This window comes from Myiozetetes cayanensis, unplaced genomic scaffold (assembly GCF_022539395.1).
Source record: "Myiozetetes cayanensis isolate MyiCay16 unplaced genomic scaffold, myiCay2020 scf2-11, whole genome shotgun sequence".
In the NCBI taxonomy this organism is placed as follows: Eukaryota; Metazoa; Chordata; class Aves; order Passeriformes; family Tyrannidae; genus Myiozetetes; species Myiozetetes cayanensis.
The window spans coordinates 106,206,337-106,227,503 of record NW_026087411.1 but is presented as its reverse complement, the minus strand read 5'-3'; the positions used below and the strand labels follow the sequence as shown (position 1 = coordinate 106,227,503).

Sequence of the window (21,167 nt, the reverse complement as noted above, 5' to 3'; positions counted from 1 at the left end):
CAGATAATCATTACATTTCTCTTAGGACATTGGTATAAGCATGGTAAGTAAGCTCAGTGTCATGGGCAGTAGGGAATCATGGCATTTTGTGTATGTGCTTTATGAACTTACAGTTTCTAACTGAGTTATTTTTATTTTCTAGTGAAGGCCGGATCAGACACAACTTCAATAAAAACAGCTTTGTAATCGATATCCCGTTGCCATTTGGTGGAAGATCATCCAATGACATACGGATGCCACAGACTGTTAAAACACCTCCTCTGGTAATGGAGTCAATGGGAATAAGTGTGCCATCTCGGGAATACAGAATCCCAGCATTTAGTATTCCAAAATCCTATCCCTTCCGTGTGCCTTTACTGGGCAAGTTGGAGGTCTCTGCTAATGTGTACAGCAACTATTACAACTGGACAGCAGCGTACACTTTGACCAACAGCACCACAGAGAGAGCATCTGGCACAAAAATTGCTTATAACATGAATGCTGACTCAGTTTTTGACCTACTTTCCTACAGTGTGAAAGGTAAGAATGTGTGCTAATACTGCAGTGTTGGCAAAACTATTTTAATTGCTTTCTTTTCCCTGTATCAGGTACAACACATGAATTTGCCTACACTTATTTAAAGAAAGGTGTTGCATAATCTCAAATCACCTTGTTTTTAAAAATATTATGTGTGTCTATTTATTCAGGCAGTAGAGGTGAAGTCAATTTAATTCAAAAAGTACTTTGCTGGATATTCCTAATTGAGCAAAATGCCCTTCAAAACTGAAGGCAGGATTCTACAAACACTGGTGTAGCTGACAAGTCAAGTGTTTTCAAAAGCAGGTGCAGAGTTGCAGGTGTAGATATGCCCACAATTTATTTCTCAGTCTATATATATATATATATATATATATATATATATATACACACACACATACAAATGTATACATATATGTGTGTATGTATGTATATATATACACAATTGTCTTATAATTGATCTATGTCCATATATTGCCACAGGATGGTATTTTTAAGTTAGTTCCCCTAAAATTGCAGTTTGAGTTTTCAAATTGCAAGAGAACAAACTGACTTCATTTTTTCTCCTAAATTCCTCACCATAACTGAAGCATGATAAAGAAAACATTAAAAAACAGGAATGTTAGATATGGGCTGTTCTTGAAAGTCCATCCTCTTAATTTAGGTTTAAATAATGTCATAATTTTGTGTCATTTTACAACATTATATTTAGTAGAGTAGTGTAAAGACTTTATTCATAGACTTTAGCTATTAAGTCTTTATTCAAGACTTTAGCTTCAAATATAAAAAAAAATAGCCATTTTTGCAGAAATATTAAGGATTTACCAAAACACTTGGCCTTTAAAACAAAATGGCATAACAGTAATTGCAACTCAAACAGTACCGTAGAAGTTCAGTGGCATCAGACAAATTGTTAGAGACAAAGTGGTATAGATGATGCTTATCTTTCATCTCGTTTTTCCTCTTTCAGGTTCTGGAGAAGCATCATATAATAGAAATGGATTCATCGGTACATATGAAAATCACCTGAAACACAGAGTCTTAACATCAGTTCTAAAGTTGTCCAGCAGAAAGAGTTATGAACCTGATCCAGTTGCAAACTACACCTTATCTCTTACAGCATCAAGTACTCTGGGTCCTCAGCTTTCGTTTTCCAGTGATATTATTTCTGAAAAGACAAATAACGTGAATATCAATAATGTCAAAATGGAAGGGCAGCTGGAAGTGGCCTCTGTCTTTGCAAGAAGCATTTACACTCTATCAAGCACATACAGTGAAAAGAGACGGGTTTTAGAAGGAAAATCAAATCTGAAGATGGATTCTTCTTACCTTCAGGCTACCAATCAGATGTCTGGCAGATATAGTGATGGTTCATTTTCCATTACTTCAGTTTCTGATGTACAAAATGGACTATTAAAGAACACAGCTTCACTGAAATATGAAAACAGCCAGCTGAAAATGTCATCTGAAACCAATGGGAGGTATCGACATGCTGCAGCTGTCCACAAGCTTGAAACAATTTTGTCAAAGAAGATGGCAGCACTTCGATCTGAGTACCAAGCCAACTACAAGCAGCTCCAGTATTCTGCCTTGTTTGCAGGTTCTCTCAATTCCCAGGATCTTGTTTTCAACACTGATGTGTCCCTGACTGATCAAAAAAATCGAGCTGCACATAAGTCATCACTCAATATCAATCGGTACGGTCTGGCCAGCAGCGCAACCACAAACGTGCAGTTTAGTCCACTGGCAATGCAGAGTGAAATGAATGCCAAGCTCGACAATGCTGGAGGCTCCATGTCACTGTCCTCTTCTGGGCGCTATGGTAAAAACAATGCAAAACTCAACCTAGGTGGGAGAGTGAGCCTGAGAGAAATAACTCTGGGAAGCGAATATCAGAGTACAGTTCTTGGCATGGACAACAAACATGTTTTAAACTTCAGAGTTAACAGAGAAGGACTCAAGTTTTCAAATAATTTGCAAGGGTCATTCAAAGACATTAAGTTGGAGTACACAAATGACTTGAATATTCCTGGCTTATCCTTAACATTTGCTTCAAAGTTAGATAACAGCTTCAGCGCTGACAAATTCCACAGGCATATTTTTGACCTACAACTGCAGCCTAGCTCACTTACAGCTAAACTAACCAATAACCTTAAATACACTAAAACAGAAGTTTCCAACAAAGCAGAACTGCTTCTCGAGCCTCTGAAGATGAACTTGGGTGGCAATGTCAGAGGAGCCCATGGAGCAGATGAAATAAGGCACACCTACACCCTTGCATGTGCTGGTCTAACTGCAGACTTGAAAACAGACACAGTGGCAAATGTTCGAGGCACAGCGGTGAGCCACAGAGTTAACCTGGATGTGGCGGGACTTTCTTCCTCACTTACTATGAACACAAACTGTGATTCCAAATCTCTCCGTTTCAGCAATGCTCTGCGTTCCACTATGGCCCCATTTGCTGTCACCGCTGACATACACACCAATGCTAATGGAAAGCTGATTGCTATGGGTGAACACACAGGAGACCTGTACAGCAAACTCCTGTTTAAGGCAGAGCCTCTTGCTTTCACTTTCTCCCATGATTACAGAGGATCTACCAGCCATACCTTAAAGTCTAGTGGAAGATACACCACGCTGCTTGACAACAAAGTTCATATGCTTTTTACTCCATCAGAGCAGTCAAGTGCTTGGAAATTGAAAAGTCAACTAAACAATAACGTATATACACAAGATCTCAGTGCTTACAATGATGCAGAAAAGGTTGGTGTGGAACTTAGTGGAAGAGCTTTAGCAGATCTCTCTGTAATGGACACATCAGTTGTGCTACCATTAACGTCTGAAGAAGTTAATTTAATTGATGTATTGGGCCTCAGGAGCAGCGTATCAGAGCCTCAAGAATTCAGCATCTCTGGCTTTATGAAGTATGACAAAAATAAAGATATGCATGTGATTAACCTACCCTTCTTGGAAAGTTTGCCAGTTTACTTTGAAAAACTCAGAGGCACCATTCTATCCACGCTGCAGGCCATACAAAGTTACCTGAAGAACATTGATGTAGAACAACATTTGAGAAAATACAAGGCAACTTTGGATAAACTCCCACAGGACATTAATGATTACATGGACAAACTGGATATGAAAAGCAGAGTTACTAGCATGAAAAATAATTTGGTTGCTTTCACAAAGGACTACAGAATAACATCTGATGATATCCAAATTATGCTGGAAAAAGCCATGGAAAATCTTCAAGAAATACTGTCTCAGCTGCAGATCTATCTGATAGAAATTGAGCAATACATCAAAGACTGTTACGAGCAGTATGACATTAAAGCACTTATTGTACAGCTTCTTGATCAAATAGTTGAAACTATGACAGCTCTAGATAACAAATATAAGGTAAGAACAACTGTAATCAACATCATTGAAAAATTATGGGTTTTTTTCCGACAATATGATCTTAACAAAATCGGAAGCAGCACTTTTGCTTGGATTAAAAATGTAGATAATGAGTACAGGATTACAGCTAGGATACAGGAAAACCTAGAACAACTCAAGATTCAGATTCAGAATACTGATGTCAGAAGCATTGCAGAAAATTTGAGACGGCAGATTAAAACGCTTGATACTAAAGAAATTTTAGAAAAATTTAAGCATTCCTTGCCAATCGAAAAAATTCATGAAATTCTTGAACAAATCAAAGACTTTATTATAAATTGGATAGAGGAGTATGAAGTATCTGAGAAGATCAGCGCTTTCCGAGGTCATATGCACAAACTGATTGTAAAATATGAAATTGATAAGCAGATATATTTTTTAATTGACAGAATGATAGAACTGCTTAACAAGTACAGAATAAAAGAAACTGTCCAGAAACTGACCATCTACCTGCAAAATATTGATGTGAAGTCATGCTTTGATAAAGTTGTTGCTTTTGTTGATGATGCTGTCAAGAAAGTGCAAACCTTTGATTATGAAAAGATGATAAAAGAAGTCAACAAGTTCCTTGACATGGTTATTAAAAAGCTCCAGGCTTTTGACTATAACCAATTTGTTGATGACACTAACAAAAAAATCCAGGAAGTGACCCAGAAAATAAATGAGGAACTTAGAAATCTAGAACTTCCACAGAAAGCAGAAGCACTGAAGCAGTATATAAGAGATTTTAGAGCTGTGATTTCAAAATACATGGAACAACTAAGGGACACCAAGCTTGCTGCAATAATCAGCTGGTTCAGGGAGCTCATAAATTCAACAACGTTTGCTAATTTGAAAGCCAAGGTAAATGAACATCTAGAAGACCTGCGAGAGAGGATTTCTGAAATGGATATTTCCCAGGAATTGCAGTGGTGTCTTCAGAAGATAAGCCAGTTCTACAATTCTGTTGTCATATACATATCTGACCAGTGGAACATAGCTTTTAAAAAAATTTCTATCTTGGCTGAAGAGTATGATCTGAAAAATTGGGCTGAAAATTTAAACCAGTTTGTTGAAACAGGATTTATAGTCCCTAAAATCAGGACTGTTCTAGGCATTATACCTGCCTTTGAAGTTAGTCTGCGAAGTCTTCGGGAAGCAACATTTCGAACACCAGACTTCTTTGTTCCACTGACTGATCTGTATATCTCCTCCTATGAGATCAATATTAGGAAACTAAAGGACATGAAAATCCCAATGAAATTTACTACCCCGGATTTTAAAATCCTAAATGCCGTTGAAGTTCCTTCCTTTACAATTGACTTAATAGAGATTAAGCTTCTGATTGTGAGAACAATAGACAAACTCATGTCTGGCGAATTTCAGCTACCAGCTATTGATTTCTATTTGAAAGATCTGAAGATGAGAGATATGCCTTTTTCTGATATTTCTTTCCCAGAAATACAAATGCCTCAGTTTCAAATACCAGAATTGTTGATTCCAAAACTAAATCTAAATGAGCTCCAGATTCCTAACATGAAGATACCAGAGTTCCAGCTTCCACGTATCCCACATACTGTGACTGTCCCTACCTTTGGCAAATTGTCTGGTGCTTTCAGAGTTACCTCTCCATTCTTTACTCTGTCTACACAAGCTGAGCTTCGTAATGCTACAACATCTGCAAACAGTCCAGAATTTGTGACCTCTATTTCAGCTCAAACAACGTCCAAATTAGACTTCCTAGTTTTTAGTGTTATTGCAGATTCACGCCTTTTGGCCCCTGACATGAAGCAGCTGAACCTTAAAAATGCCATGAAAGTCAACCATAGGTTCCTTAAAGTTGATCACTCGAATGAAGTGGTGTTTCTAGGGACTTCAGTATTAGGTGAAGCTGAAACTAGAGCAAACTTACATACAAAGAAAAATTCAATAGAACTACAAAACAATTTAATGCTCAAGCTGCAGAGAAAAATTTGGATGCAGAGTGGAACGGCATATTCCCACAGACTGAATATTCCACAAGCCAGTTTCTCCAGCCAGGCTGATCTGTTCAGTAACATGACAACAGAGGTAGAAGCAGGACACATTTCATTTACTTCCACTGGTAAAGGAAACTGGAAATTGGCTTCACCTAATTTCTCTGATGAAGGCACTCATGATTCACATGCCATTTTCAAGGTTGAGGGCCCCACTATTACATTTTCTGCCAACAACAGAATAAATGATAAGCACCTGAGAGTCAACCAAGCTATGAGATATGAATGTGGTTTCCTAAATTATGCAACACTTCAGATTCAGTCTGAAATTGAGTCACAGCGTGTGGGACGTAGTGTTCTGAATGTGAAAGGCACAGGACAGCTTGGAGAAATGAAAGTAGAATTAACAGGCTCTCACAATGCTCGGCTCCATGGACGGATTACTGGAACTGTAAATAATGAACTTTCCTTCTTGGCACAGCCTTTTGAAATTCACCTTTTAACAAACAATGATGGAAATGTAAAAATCAGCTTCCCTATGAAACTGACTGGCAAAATTGACTTCCTGAATAACTATAGGTTTGCCCTCAGTTCATCTGTTCAACAGGTCAGCTGGCAAGCTACTGGCAGATTCAATCAGTATAGATATTCCCATAATATGTCTGCTGGCAACAATGATGACAGAATTGAAGCTCATGTCGAAATGAATGGTGATGCCAACCTGGACTTCCTAAACATTCCTCTAACCATTCCTCAGATTCAGATTCCCTACACTGGACTCAAAACTCCTCAGCTAAAAGATTTTTCACTGTGGGAACAGGTGGGCCTAAAGGAATTACTGAAGACAACAAGACAATCCTTTGATTTAAATTTGAATGCTCAGTATGAGAAAAACAAAGACATGCATGTAATCACACTTCCTTTAGCAGCAGTGCATGAAGTGCTTAATAAAAACATCATTTTGTTCAACAAGCATTTTGAGAAAGGAAGAAACACTGCTTTAGATTTTCTCACAAAGTCATATAATGAAGCCAAAACAAAATTTGACAAATACAAAATACAAACATCACTGAACAAACTACCACGGACTTTCAGAATTCCAGGATACACCATTCCAATTGTGAATATTGAAGTTTCTCCTTTCACTGCTGAGATGCCAACCTTTGGTTACACGCTCCCAAAAGAAATCAGCACAAGAGGATTCACAGTCCCATTTATTGGCTTTTCAGTTCCATCTTACACACTAGTCTTACCTTCTCTGGAGCTTCCAGTCCTTCACGTCCCACAGGATCTACGCACCTTAAAGCTTCCTAGATTCAGAATCAACAGCCCAGCAGTCTTAATTCCTGCCATGGGTAACATTACTTACGACTTTTCATTTAAATCCAGTGTGATCACTTTAACTGCAAATGCTGGGCTGTTCAATCAGTCAGATGTTGTTGGGCATCTCAGTGTCTCATCCTCTTCTGTCATTGATGCACTGCAATTTAAGCTGGATGGTTCAACAAGTTTGACAAGGAAAAGAGGGTTGAAGCTGGCCACAGCATTGTCCCTGAGTAATAACAAATATCTAGGAGGAAATCATGATAGCACTATTACTCTCTTGAAGAGGGTCATGGAAGCTTCAGTGGCAACAAATATAGAAATGGATACAGCAGTTTTAAAAATTAATTTCAGCCAAGAGCTTTCTGGAAATACAAAATCTAAACCCACTCTTTCCTCAGGCATAAAATTAATATATGATTTCAATGCTTCCAAATACGGCACCAGTGCTAAGGGAGAAATTGCTCACAAATTTGCTCTAGAGAGCCTTACATATTACATATCAGTAGAAACTTCTACAACAGGGGATATTGATGGAGTATTTTACACTGGAAATGCATTTTCTGGAAGTTTAGACTACGAGGCAAACACCTACCTCAGTGCTAACAAGGCTCGGTCAGCTCTCAAGTTTGAGGCCCACTCTAAAGCAGATGGACTCTGGAACAGTGAAATCAAAGAAATATTTGCAGTTGAAGCATCTATCCCTCATGTTTATGCAGTCTGGGAGCACAGTGGGAAGAACTATGCACGATACACGCCTATTTTCACAACAACAGGGACTCAGAGATGCAAAGCAACCTTAAAACTGTCTCCTTGGGAAGTATCAGCAGATCTTCAGATTCAAGCCACTCAGCCAAATTTCTTGCTGGACACAGCATCAGTTAATCAGGTTGTTGTGGTGAAAATCGGTCTTGAAAACCAGAAAGTTGGCTGGAAGGGTGAAGGCCAAATTCAGTCATTATCTCTCAGTCATAATATGCAGTTATCAAATGACAAATCAAAAGCAAAATTTGATGTTTCTGGATCTTTGGAAGCATACATGGACTTCCTCAGAAACATAAAGTGCCCCATTTCAGAGAAGAGCTTATGGGATATCTTGAAGTTGGACGTCACTACTAGGCCTGACAGGAAACAATACTTGAATGGTTCGATATCCCTCGTGTACACAAAGAGTGAGGACGGTTACTTTTTCCCCATACCTGTGAATAAGCTGACCAATGGTTTCACTGTCACTATTCCTGAGTTACACCTAAAGGCTCCAAGCCCTGTTTTCAGCACTCCAGAGTTCAGCCTTCCTTTCACCACTCTCCAGGTCCCAGCATACACCATTGACCTGCGCAACATCAAAATTCCACAGACACTAAGCACAGTGCCATTTGATGTCCATTTACCCACATTGCCAAAATTAAGATTCCCCAAAGTGGATGTAGGAGCCAATTATATTACATTAGAAGAATATAAAATGCCATTTTTTGAGTTGACAATACCTGAATACCAAATAACAGTGTCTCAATTCACTCTTCCAAAGAATATTTCACTTGGCAGTTTCCATGTAGATCTGGATGAAGTAGCTAATAAGATTGCAGATTTTGAACTGCCTACAATTACAATTCCTGAACAGAAAATTGAGATTCCCCCTCTCAAAGTATCCTTACCTGCTGGAATTTACATCCCATCATTTGGTGCCTTGACCGGATCTTTCCAAGTTGCTTCCCCTTTGTACAATGTCACCTGGAGAACCGACCTGACAAAAAAGAAGGACTCTTTTGAATATTCCATTGACTCCACCTGCAGCTCAACATTGCAATTCCTGGAATATGACCTGAATGGTAAGACATTAAAATTCTATATGTCATGATTTGGGGGGAAATACTGTATACTACACTTTTTCAGATTTACTTTTTTCCCCAGGCTTCGCATATGAAGGTGTTGCTGTCTATTTAGCATTGACATTAGATGATACTTCTTGCAGCAACAGCAGCAGCATTTTTTCATAAATTATTATCAGAGTCTCAGTCACCTTGAAGGTTAATGACTGTATATATAAAAAAATGGCATACTGTGAAAAAATGGGAAATAACTTTCTGTGTAGCAGTTTCTTACTTTAAATTGTGAAACAGAATAACATTCCCCCATTACTTACGGTAATGCATGTAAAGGAGAGAAGACAGGTTGACTTTTTAGCTATTTTACATCAAATGAAGAAATACCCATCTTTTTCCTTAGGAACTAAACAGATTTGATTTCAAAATATTTTTCAAGCCAGAAAATTGAAGTCCCATATAGCATTGAGTTCTAGACTTTATAATAATAACAAAAATATAGATCAGAATAAAATTCTAAATTCTCAAGCAATTAGAATACCCACTTATGATCTGCATTAATGAAAAATATTGTGTCCATGTTGAGATAAAAAAAAATAATTTTAAAATACTGCAGTTGAACAAATATTTTCATATATTTTCATTTGGGACATTATGGTCATTTAGAAAAATGTAGTTTGTATTGTTTGCTGGTATGTTCTGGTAATACCCACACTTGAAATCTTTTTCACAGTTGTTTCAAACTATAAATATGAGGAAGACATGCTTGTTATGAAGACCACTGGCAGCTTCTCGCATCGTGACATGAGTGCAAACTACGAGGAAGATTTTACTCTTTCAGGAACTGGGTAACGATTTACTCTAATAATATCATTTCTAATAGGCATAATTGCCCATGATGTGTTGTTACTTTGATCCCTAATATCCCGGAGGGCTTTGCTGTAATTAATAAGAATCTGTGTAGCTACCCTGTCATTACTGGCTGTGTCTTTTCCCCTCTCAAGATAGCTTGAAAGCTGTTCCCTCTCAGTGTTTCTAGAACAGCTTTTCTCAGCAGCCACATTTCAGAAAGGTGCTGAGATATAAACACAGTAGTTTATATTCAGAGCAGTTTTAGATCTGACCATCAACATAGTTTTTTATTCCACTGGATTCCTCTGTCACCACAAGACATTTTAGAGTACTTTTTATTCACAAGTGCTGGCACCGGGGATTACAGAGTTGGCCACTGACTGTTTTGATCTGCAAGTATTTTATTGATACATCCAGGGGACCGAATCTGTGAAGGCAAGTACAAATGCACATAAACAGTAGTGCCTATGCTTGTGTTGGTGGAAAAAATTGCATCATGTTGTAGAAATCTGTAGAAACCTGATGGTGGTACAACTACAGGTTTTGCTTTTCTGCTGTAATTTAATGAAAATTCCCAACAGAGCTCCATTTAGTTTTATCTAAAACAGGAAAATTGCAGTGACATGAGCTTTTGAATGTGTCAGGCTAAATTCTAAAAAATGTGGATAGCATAACCCTATATTTTCTTTTCGCGAAAAAGTCATTGTATGCATGCATATATATAAAATAATAGGTGGTATTTTATGCAGACATACTGCATTAGGATTGTGCTTTGTGCATTCCTTCATAGCTGTGTATTTACTGTTGTTGTAGAGACATGAAAAACAGTGCATCACTAGATATCATCAGCCCCACTTTCACTGATATCCATGTGCGTTACGAAGAGAATGCAACGAGGTCATCCGGCTCAGTATCCTCTCCCTCAGCTGGGGCCCTGGGTTATGTTGTTGAAGTGGATGATGAAATTCTCACTGGCAGAATTTACTACCAAACTCAGGTAAGCTTGATATGAGCAATAAAAAGCAGGAAGGTTTGGTGTGATCAGAGGAGAATTTCCCTTTAAATTTTGTTTGTATTTATGTTGAGATATAAATTAACCACCCAATAAACAGTATATTATCAGTAATTAAAGTTTTTATTTCCTACACTAAAAGTAACATCTGTGTGAAGAGGCTGTTTCAGCTCCTCCACACAGTTATTTTTACCCTCTGCTATGGTCAAGAATACTTACCCACTGAAAGTCAAGAAAGTGCGAAGTCAGTTTTAGATGAGCCACCCATCAGGTTTAATATGTAGCCGTCAGGCTACTTAGAATTAAAATAAGATATAAGTGGCCGTTATAGGAATCAGGCCACTGGAAGTGGTCAGACCATCTGTGAAGTGCCTTTTTTAATCCATTAATATGTTACAATACATAATGAGAATTTAAAACCTTACTAGATTTGCTAGCAAAACATACTTTTTATTATTGGCATACTACAAGAATTTCACAATTAAAATCTTACCTTCCAAAATGATATACTAATTTAGGGTTCACAAATGACTCATAATTCACTATTTACTACTATAAAACGATAAAATTGTACATGTAAGTAGATTCTTATTTGAGGATTTCCTAATTACTCTTATAAGTCTCTAAATTGTCTAATTTATTTAAATAATTACAAAATTAATTTTTTTATATTTCTATATGAAAAAAATTCTTTTTGAATTCACTTTAAATTATTTCAAGAATTAGTAGAAAGTTCATTTTCCAAAGTAATTCACCTACCTTATGAGGCATGATAGGCATTTAATATAAAGGAAGGAAAAATCTTATTCAGAGTCAAATTTTTAAAAAGACCAGACTAAGTTATGTTCTGGTCCTGCTGTATAAGGAAGCTCAAAGTAGCTTGTCTTAATATATGATAAAATTAAAGATGCAACAATGAGAATATTGAAATATGCTCAGAGATAACATTAGATTTGTTACATTTTTCTTATCCTGTTTTGTATTTTCAGTCTGCTCCTCAGAAGGACATTGACATATTAACAAGCGAGATATCCTTCAAAGAACCTAACTGGATTCACATGAAATTCAACTGGAATGAGGATGCTGCCAAAGACTTGCTGTTGGGTCTGAAAGAAAGAGCGCCTAAAATGACAAATGCAGTCTATAGGTACGTTAATCGGTATCATAAGGAGCATATGGGAATGGAAATTAGTGCTGCCACCTTAAAGATGAAGAACATGATGCAGAATAACGCTGACAAAGCATACACATTTGCTGTAAAACAAATAGATGAAATAGATGCTCAACTTCGCACAGCTGCCAACGAGGCCTCTGGCAAATATCAGGAGTTGAAGTTCAAAGCTAAAAGGCTGTATCGAAGAGCAACAGATCAAGCTGAACAGTTCAACTATCAGAGAATAAAAGCAAAACTTTTGGATGTTACAATTGACATAATAGAAGATTATCACCAGAAAATAAAACACCTAATTGACTCAGCCATTGAATTCCTGAAAACCACAAAATTCCAGGTCCCTGGGCTGTCTGAAAAGTACAGCGGTGAAGAAATATACATCATGACTACAGAGAAGGTAGCAAAAAATGCTGATTTATGCCTTTCAAAACTTCAGGAGTACTTTGATGCTTTGATTACAGCTATCAATGAGCTGGAAGTCAGACTTCCTGCTTCTGAAACAATTCTTAGAGGTCGTAATGTACTTGATCAAATTAGAGAAATGCTGAAAGATTTGCAGGACAAAATCAGGGAAACATTTGCTACTCTTCAGGAAGCAGACTTTGCAGGAAGACTGAAGCAACTGAAAGAAGTAGTGCAACAAGTTTTTCAGAAGGTAGAAGAAATGGTTAGAAGCTTGCAATCCAAAAATTTTGAAGACATCAAAGTCCAAACACAACAGCTGTACAAAAGCGCAGTGACTTCAGACTACACACAGAAACTGGTATCCTTGACAGAAGACATTAAAAAATACATTTCTCAGGTCAAAGATTTTAGCCAGAAGACTTTCCAGGACCTTTCAGAAAAGCTGCACCAGCTGCTCCTCTATGTAAAGTCACTGCGGGAGGAATATTTTGATCCAACTACACTTGGACAGTCAGTGAAATACTATGAGGTGGAAGACAAGGCACTAAGATGGCTGAAGAATGTCATAGATGTTCTTGTGGATTGGCATAAGAAGAATGTTGAAGATCTCGCTGACTTGGTTACACGCCTGACAGACCAAGTAAGAGAATTGGTGGAAAACTACAGCCAGGAATATTATGACCTTATAACTGATGTTGAAGGAAAAGGAAGACAGAAGGTCATAGAACTCTCATCTGCTGTTCAGGAAAAAATCCGATATTGGTCTGCAGCTGCTAAGAGGAAAATCGATGAACATAACAAGCAAGTCAAAGAAAAACTCCGGGAGATCTATGGGCAGCTTAGTCATTCCCAAGAAAAGCTAATCAGTGAGGCCAAAAGGTTAATTGATCTAACTGTAGAAAATTACTCTGCATTCCTGCAATATATCTCAGAGATCCTTCGTTGGTTTGAGCAAATAACAGCTGAGAGCATAAAGCCATATATAGCAGTTCGTCAAGGAGAGCTTAGAGTAAATGTGCCCATGTGACTGGCAGTCCACTTACCAAATGCCCCAAAACAGCAGAGGAACTCAGAAACAAAGTGGAAATGACGCACACACTGATTCAGCAAGCCATTGAGAAAGGCTCCAGGGAATGGGAAGAAATGTAGCAATTCACTGGTGAACAACTCGCCGCTGAGCAACTGGGTCTTCAGCAGGTTATGGAAAATATGCAGCAGCACATGAAGAGCTGAATGTACATGCAGAAGAGGAGAAGTAACAAGTTTGTACCACAATGTATTTTAAAAAAACAGTAGTCAGTATACTGGGGCTTCAGGTAAATACTGTTTGAATCTGAATTTGTAAATGAAAACTTAATAATCTACACTAGGTTATTTTAATAAGCTTAATAAGCCAATAAATGAGTTCTTTATTACATTTTTGTGTCATTTATTACAGTTACTTTTACTTGGACCATAGTGCTTAATCCAACAGTTGTCAAGGTCAATGGGAAGTCTTTTCTTTGATTTCACTGTATGTTGGATCAAGCCAATAACGTGCAATACATATTGTAAATAGTCACAAAAGCTATGAAGTTCATAGATATAAACAGGTTTTAAGATAAAGGTCACATTCATAAGCCAGTTGAAGGAAGACTTGGAAACACGTCTGATTCCCAGCATAGAAACACCTTCAGAGATAAGTCTGAGAAAAAAAGAAGAGGAAAAGAGCATGTACAAGAACATGAATTAAAACATTGATAAATTCTAGAAATAACATCAAAAATTGAAAAATAACATAAAAATATAAACATATGCAGAAATCTGACTCCTGGAAAACTGCAGATAATAATACCAATGTTCTGTTAAAAAAAGTTCATTTATGCCTCTATCAGTTTTCAGACAACTATGCCAAGAATTTTAGATGGGTTTTCTTTCTACTGGCTAATTTATACTTCAGAAATACAGGGGTTTCTCACCTGTTTCCCTATGATATTTCTGTTTTCACATCTAGTTGTCTATGTTTTACTTTTTGTGAGTTTAGTTAATTGTCAAAGTTTCACTGACATCATGTATAATGGGAGTAAAAAGTTTTCCCCTCCTAGGCTGAAGCCTAGACCTCATTTAAGTGAATTCTCAATTTAAAGATGAATTTAGAGAATGTTGAAGAAGTCACTCACAAAATAGAACTGTTTTTGAGTGGAAAATGTGTGGACCTGCCACGGTGTGTTTTCAGCTGTTGGAATACTATATAGATAGTCCCTGAGAAAGGCATGCTCAGGCTGAAACAATGTTGCCTCTTTGAGAATAAAGTCTTTGACAAACACCACTAGAAATTTTGTGTACATGTCTGTTTTGATGCAATCAGTTAAATTCTGTGATATGGTTGTCACTTGTTCACTGATGGGAAAACAGAGTCTGTTTTCATCCCATGGTATGATGAAGTACATATGTGACACAATGGAGCACCACGACTTTGATATCCCTATTGATAGATAATATTATTACCTGAATAACTCTGCCAGTAATTATTCTTATCAGATAAGCTACATGAACCCCAAAATCAGAATCTGGCAAGCATGGTATTGTACACACACCCATCTAGCTGTCAGCAGAGTGGGCATCTCTTAGAAAGTAAGGTAAATCCATTTCATCTTCAGAGCTGTCAGTCATAACAATTTCTCAGAATAAGAGATGGAATAGTCCCCTGTGAACTGTAAAATAAGAAGTTTTGATTCTGAATAGAACTAATCTGCATATGTCACCCTACCCGGGGGAGGAAGGGGACTAAAGGTATAAAAATCCCTGTTTACATGTTCTATTGAGTATCCCAGTAAATAAAGATGTGGCCTGCAGAGCCCTTTCACCTTCATTCATAAGGAAACTGAAGCCTATGGGTCATCTGATCTTTATTTGATGTCAGATTGCACAACTCTTTTCCCTGAATTTCACAAATGTTTAAGCACAACCAGATTTCTCAGACACTGTCTGATTCTTGCTTCCCTTCGTCATGACAAACAGCTCTGTGAAACAAAGGAAAATAAAATAAATTATGAAAGTTATGGGAGAAGAGAGATTTAAAGTTTTGTTTTCTTTTGTTTTTCCCCTCATAGCAGTTTATTTCTGTCCATCATCCATAGTTCTTGGAAGGATTATAAATTCTAAAAAAGGATTTACTTATAAGGAACGGGTTAACCGAATAATAAATATGCCAAATAGCATAAATACTGGCTCTTTTTGGCAAGAATGAAGCTTCCCAAGAGCAAACACAATAGTTTGCACACTAAACTGTGGTTAGAGGTTAGAGGAGGTTTCCAAGTCTCATAGCAGCGTTGCCGCCAATTGGATTAAAGCTCTTGGTCCGGTGATCGATGTGACAGCCATCTTCAGTCATCCCACAGTTGGTTTGGGGAGGGCCTGGAAGCACAACGTTGCTCTCAAAAATGAGGTCTTACTGGAACTTAGCTGCTTCCTAAATCCCCACACCAGAGAGGCCTTCTCAAGCATCTCTTTGAAAACTCAGGCAATATTTTGACACAAGAAGGGGCTGGTTATGTTTGCATGTGTACATCACACAAGCATGCACAACCAGGTTTAGCTTTAATTTCCATAATTTTTCTTGTTGTTTGGTTGTTGTTGTAGTTGTTTTGTTTCATGATATAGCAAATTTTAGCCTTATTTTCCATGTGATATGTTACAGAAATATAGACAAACCCAGTTATTCAAATTGTGTTGCAATTAATTCCACCTATGAAATATTTGCAATACAAAAATATGAAATATTATTAATTCTGTTTTGGTCTCTTTTCAGTCTTGTTTATATAATAAGAAATACTATATTTCATTAAATTGAATTGTGTGGGAGATAACAGAGAATCAGTAACTATCTGGGGCTCAGTGACACTGCTTCTTTTCTTTTTTTTTCCTATAGTCTTCATCATCTGAATTCTCATAAATGCCAGAGGGGCTTTTCTTTATAATTTACAGCAAGTATCAGACATAGAGCAGAACTGGTTGTAAAAGTTTAATTAAGTGAAACATTTTAACAAGAAATTGAGAGAACAATATGCCCTGCTCTAACTAAGTGATTGTAGAAATAACATTGACAAGAAACGTGTGTGTTCCTAAATGAAAAACTTTTGCAGACGTAGGACAGCAAAAATGTTCCAGAATTTTAGATTATGCAACCAGCTAGAGATGATCTTTTATTAAGTGATTTAAAAATACATGTATAATTTGCTGCATATACAGAGATTCTACGCACACATATCCACATCCAGGCACACCATCATCTACCTCTGTCTCTAAATTATGCTGTTGATACTTTTAGAGCAACTGCCATTATGGCCTACTGATACCTTTCAAAATTTATATTAAAATATTCAGTTGTTCAGTAAGTGACACCAAATTCTGTACTACTCTTCTGCTGGCAGATTTATTGCTCAGGTGGGAAACCAGAATTTATTAAAGGCCATATGGACATACAGAATTGCTTGTTTTCCATTTCTACACAGCCAAATCCTACCCCAAATGAAATCGATAGCAAAATGTCTATTGGCCTCAGCAAGAGTAGGCTTTGGCCAGTTAGGTGTATAACTTGAGAAGCACTCTGGGATCCTGTAGGACAAAACTATATTATTATCTATAAAACTCTACACAAAAATATCGTTGAAAAAGCATGCAGACAAGAAAATTAATCACTAACAAATTCAAGACAGATCAGAATGAAGTTTGCCTGTGCAACACTACCCAGAGCCTCTTTGATAAGTTTTTACCCAGTTTTACCTAGTGTCACAGACAAAGTGTGCTGGGGCCAAGAATTCTGGGTTCTGGTCCCAGGTCTTAGGCATGGAAATATACATATACCTCTCATCACCCTTTCCCTCATTTCATTATCCATCCGAGGCATTAAGGGAAACTGGGACCATAGAGTAAAAGCCTGTGCTGGAAGTTTGCAAGACCAACTGGGCAAAGCTTTGAGCAACATGATCTAAGTTAAAGCTTGCCTCAGCTTGGAGCAGTGGGTTGTACTAGAGACCTCCCCAGCAACCCAACAACCTGAGTTACTTTGTGATTCTCTTGTGACTAAACTGATACAGCTTTGGGTTGCCATCTCTAACACTGTACCTGACACTGTAACCCTTTGGTAAATGGTTTATGGGTAATTGGCTTCATCATCATTCTACTATATCATACAAAGACAGACGCATCCCTGCTTGTAAACATATCTTCATTCTCATTGCAGCCATGAGGCACAGTCCCCAGCACCACACTTGGGTGCAACCAACAATCTAAATACTTTGTCATGGTCTTACCTCTGTTCTGCCACCACTCGCTGGAGTTTTCTACTAAAATCTTTATATCCAACATTCAACAGCCCAGTTAGAGGACTGCCATAAGTTTTGAATGCAAATGTACTGGTATGATGGGGGCACATTTCAAGAGCAAGAGGTCAGGGCAAACTAGGTCACATCTGTCCACCTTTTATCTCCAGATCAAGCAACCTGGGTTCATCAGGGACGAACTAGTGGGAGGTAGGTGTCAAGGGGAAGGTTTGATAGGCTTCAATTTCTGTCTTTAGATTGGTAGTAAGATATTACAAGAGCGCTTCCATCATGTTTCTCTTCCAGCTGTCTCCTCTCCAGGAAATAGCTTCATCCTTAACCATATATAAAACACACAAACACCCTGGGAAAGTGCACCGTTCCCAGGGTGTTTCCTGTCAGCTATCTCATATTTTTTGAATAATAATGAATAATTTCCTTTGAAGTTCAATGCATGTAATATTCATTTTTTATCTACCTGGATCGTCTTCTGGAGAAATCTTCTCTAATTTCTCTTTAATATTTCTGGGTTCTGGGCCCAACAGAAATTGTGAGTCCAGAGGATTTCAAACTTGCTTTAATCTTTAGGGTTGGAAATATTTTCTTTCACCTACTCTTGCACAAGAAGAAATACCTCACTGTTTCTCTTACTGATAAGAATCTCTCTGCAGTGGGGGGTGGGCCAAGGCCTTCCCTTGCCTTTACTTTCCTTAAAGCAATTTTTCTCTGTTATCTTGCTCAGTATTTGGATATGTAATTGTGTCCACAGCCAGTCAGTCCTACAACACTGGGTATGTACCTGCATGAGTATAAACTTGCAAAATTAAGTGGGTAGGATAGTTAACAATGTAGGACAAATTCTCCATGGCTGATGTGATTATTCCCCACAATCATATCTCATACTCTTCATGTGGTCCATACTCACTTTGCAAGCATCCTAAAACACCCTGAAGCATTCCAGCAATTGAAATCTTCTCAGCTGGTTCTGCATCTTTCCTCTTCTTTGTTTGCCATGTCAATTTAGATACAAGCGTCCCTCTGCCTTACCAAACCACAGACACTTTCCCAATATGCAGGAACTGAACACAAAAGCATGTTATGATTATTACCATTTATATTCTGACAGTGACCTTGGTAGCTGTTAGAAGAACAAATAGCAGTATTAGTTCTTCTCAGAAAGGCTGGAGAAGAGTTCTCTGCTGGTCTGGGCATTGGCAGAGAGAAAGGATCAAGCACAGTGAACAGCACTTCCACCACCAACTTGGGGAAGTAACAGAGGTCATGCAAGATGCTTGCACCACGCTTCTGTTGTGAAGAGTTTGCCAGATGTTTGCTGTAAGCAAAGACCCACCACAAGTTATAACCTAATATTGATTTCCCAGCAAATGAATTCAAGGGGACATGCTAGAAACAATCTTGAATTTATGGATAAATCTATTAATCTATACTGCCTTTGGGACTCAAGGAGCAAGTTCTGGTCTCTGAACAAGTGATATGAGCTAGCTCAAATATTATATAGCCTATAGGAAATAGGACTTGGAACAGCTCTCTATTCAGTGTCCAAGTTTCCTCAAAGAGGAAGCCAAAAGCCATATGCAGCATAGATGCCTGGGGGACCTGAGGCTTGGTCTGAAGCAAGGAGTGAACCAAATGGGCAGCAGAGGGAGCATGAAGAATGAAAATGTTTACTACATCTACCCCACAAATGGCATGGATAGATACTTAGAGGAAGCCACTGGGTGAGTAAAGGTGGTCTTAATCAAGGCAATGCATGGGGAAAAGTATCAGACTTGCAATTCTCTGAGTGCTACCAGCTACTTCTATAATTAGGCTACTGAAAGAGGCTGGGGACTCCTGCATTTCTAGGCAACCTGTTTATTCTTACTGAGATAATATTCTGCTCTAATTTGTGTTCAGCTTTGACCAAGGATGGAAACCAAATGCTTAGCTTCTATAACATTCTTTTCTTTCCCTGCACATTTCCCCTGTTAGCACTACCTCTGCCACAGTTAAGATGTATTCCAATGTTGTTGCCAAGTAAAAGGAAAAAGTTAACATGCCTGCTATTTTGCTATTGTATATTGCTGTAGGACTTTATTTCTAAAAAGCTTGAAAATTTTTTATTCAGAATTGTTTTCTGTAGAAGGTGGTTGTATTCAGTACTACCACTGCTCTGAAAGCTCTAGCAATTACAGCTCTAGAGGTAGTGGAAGGTTTTTTTGCTGGAACACCCAGAAATCTCTTCATGTACTAATATATCGTTTTGTTGCCAGTCTCATAAACAGCCCCACACAGCACCCACCAGTGACTCTGAAAGGTCACTGTTTCTTTCCTTCTAATACCTGTAATATTCTGAAGTTTTAAATCAGTGGCTAGCCTGGATGGAAGCAAAGATCCAAAACCTGTTACAAGATGCTATTAGACCCCTATGCTAAGGCCACCAGAGCAAACTGCTGCATTTAGCCAGAAACTCCGCTTTTCCCAGGTGCTCACTCCCTCACACTTCACACTCCCACTGAGACTGCACCACATAATTCTGAAAAAAAAAAAGGAAGAAAAGTGGAGCGGTGGTATCACTGTCTCTGAAGTTCAGTTTAGGTGTTAATTTAATTTATTTCAAGATTACTACCTTCAAGTGTTCTCAAAGAGACATTGGATTAAAAAAAGGTCTCACAAACACCTAATGCCTTTGTGTTGCATGGCACTTTGGACAGATATTCCCCATTGTTAGCAGGCTGTTTGTCTCTCCATAATGCTTTTTCTCTATTGTTACTATATTTGTTTTTTTAATAAGCCTTTGTTTTTTCTCTATGGTAATGACTGCCTTATAACTATTTAAAAACAATATGGACAGTTACGCAAAAGCATTTCATTTTAAAGCTGCAGAGCAGAAAACCAGCCAAATCTGAAGGAACACACATCCCTCACACATAGCCCATATTACAGAAGTACAAACTCGACCTCGTCTCTCTCTCAGACACATCTGTCTATATGTGCACACATCCATGCGAACACACGCACACGTACTATGTACATTACTGTCAAGTTAAAAGCCTAAAGTTAATCTTTAATCCTTAGGTCACCCCCTTCATTTCAGCACATGGAGCCAGCCAAGCCTTCCCAACATGCCTGTCTGTCAGCAGTTAGGTGACGTAACTCTTCCCACTCAGGTCCCATTAATTCAGCAGCTTCACCAATGGTGTTCCACAAGGTTCATCATCTAAAGCTTTGACTTTTTTTAAACACAGAACCAGAAAGTTATATTTTTTAGATTCTGCAGTGAGGCAGCTTGCCTTTTTTTTTTTGTCTCCATTTCAGCTGAAATGTGCTGATGAATTTGATGTACAATTTTGTGAAGTGATACGTTTG

At 38.0% G+C, this 21,167-nt stretch overlaps 1 protein-coding gene across 1 annotated transcript in view; it reads left to right on the top strand.

Moving 5' to 3' along the window:
• The window catches only part of APOB (apolipoprotein B), a 35,757-nt gene extending 20,947 nt beyond the window's left edge, over window positions 1-14,810 (top strand). Inside the window, exons 25-29 of the mRNA XM_050316427.1 lie at window positions 143-519; window positions 1,487-9,061; window positions 9,789-9,903; window positions 10,721-10,904; window positions 11,909-14,810. Of these exons, the coding sequence (XP_050172384.1) occupies window positions 143-519; window positions 1,487-9,061; window positions 9,789-9,903; window positions 10,721-10,904; window positions 11,909-13,522 (9,865 nt within the window). The 3' untranslated portion in view covers window positions 13,523-14,810. The remainder of the gene's footprint in view (window positions 1-142; window positions 520-1,486; window positions 9,062-9,788; window positions 9,904-10,720; window positions 10,905-11,908) is intronic.
• Window positions 14,811-21,167: the final 6,357 nt, after the last annotated feature.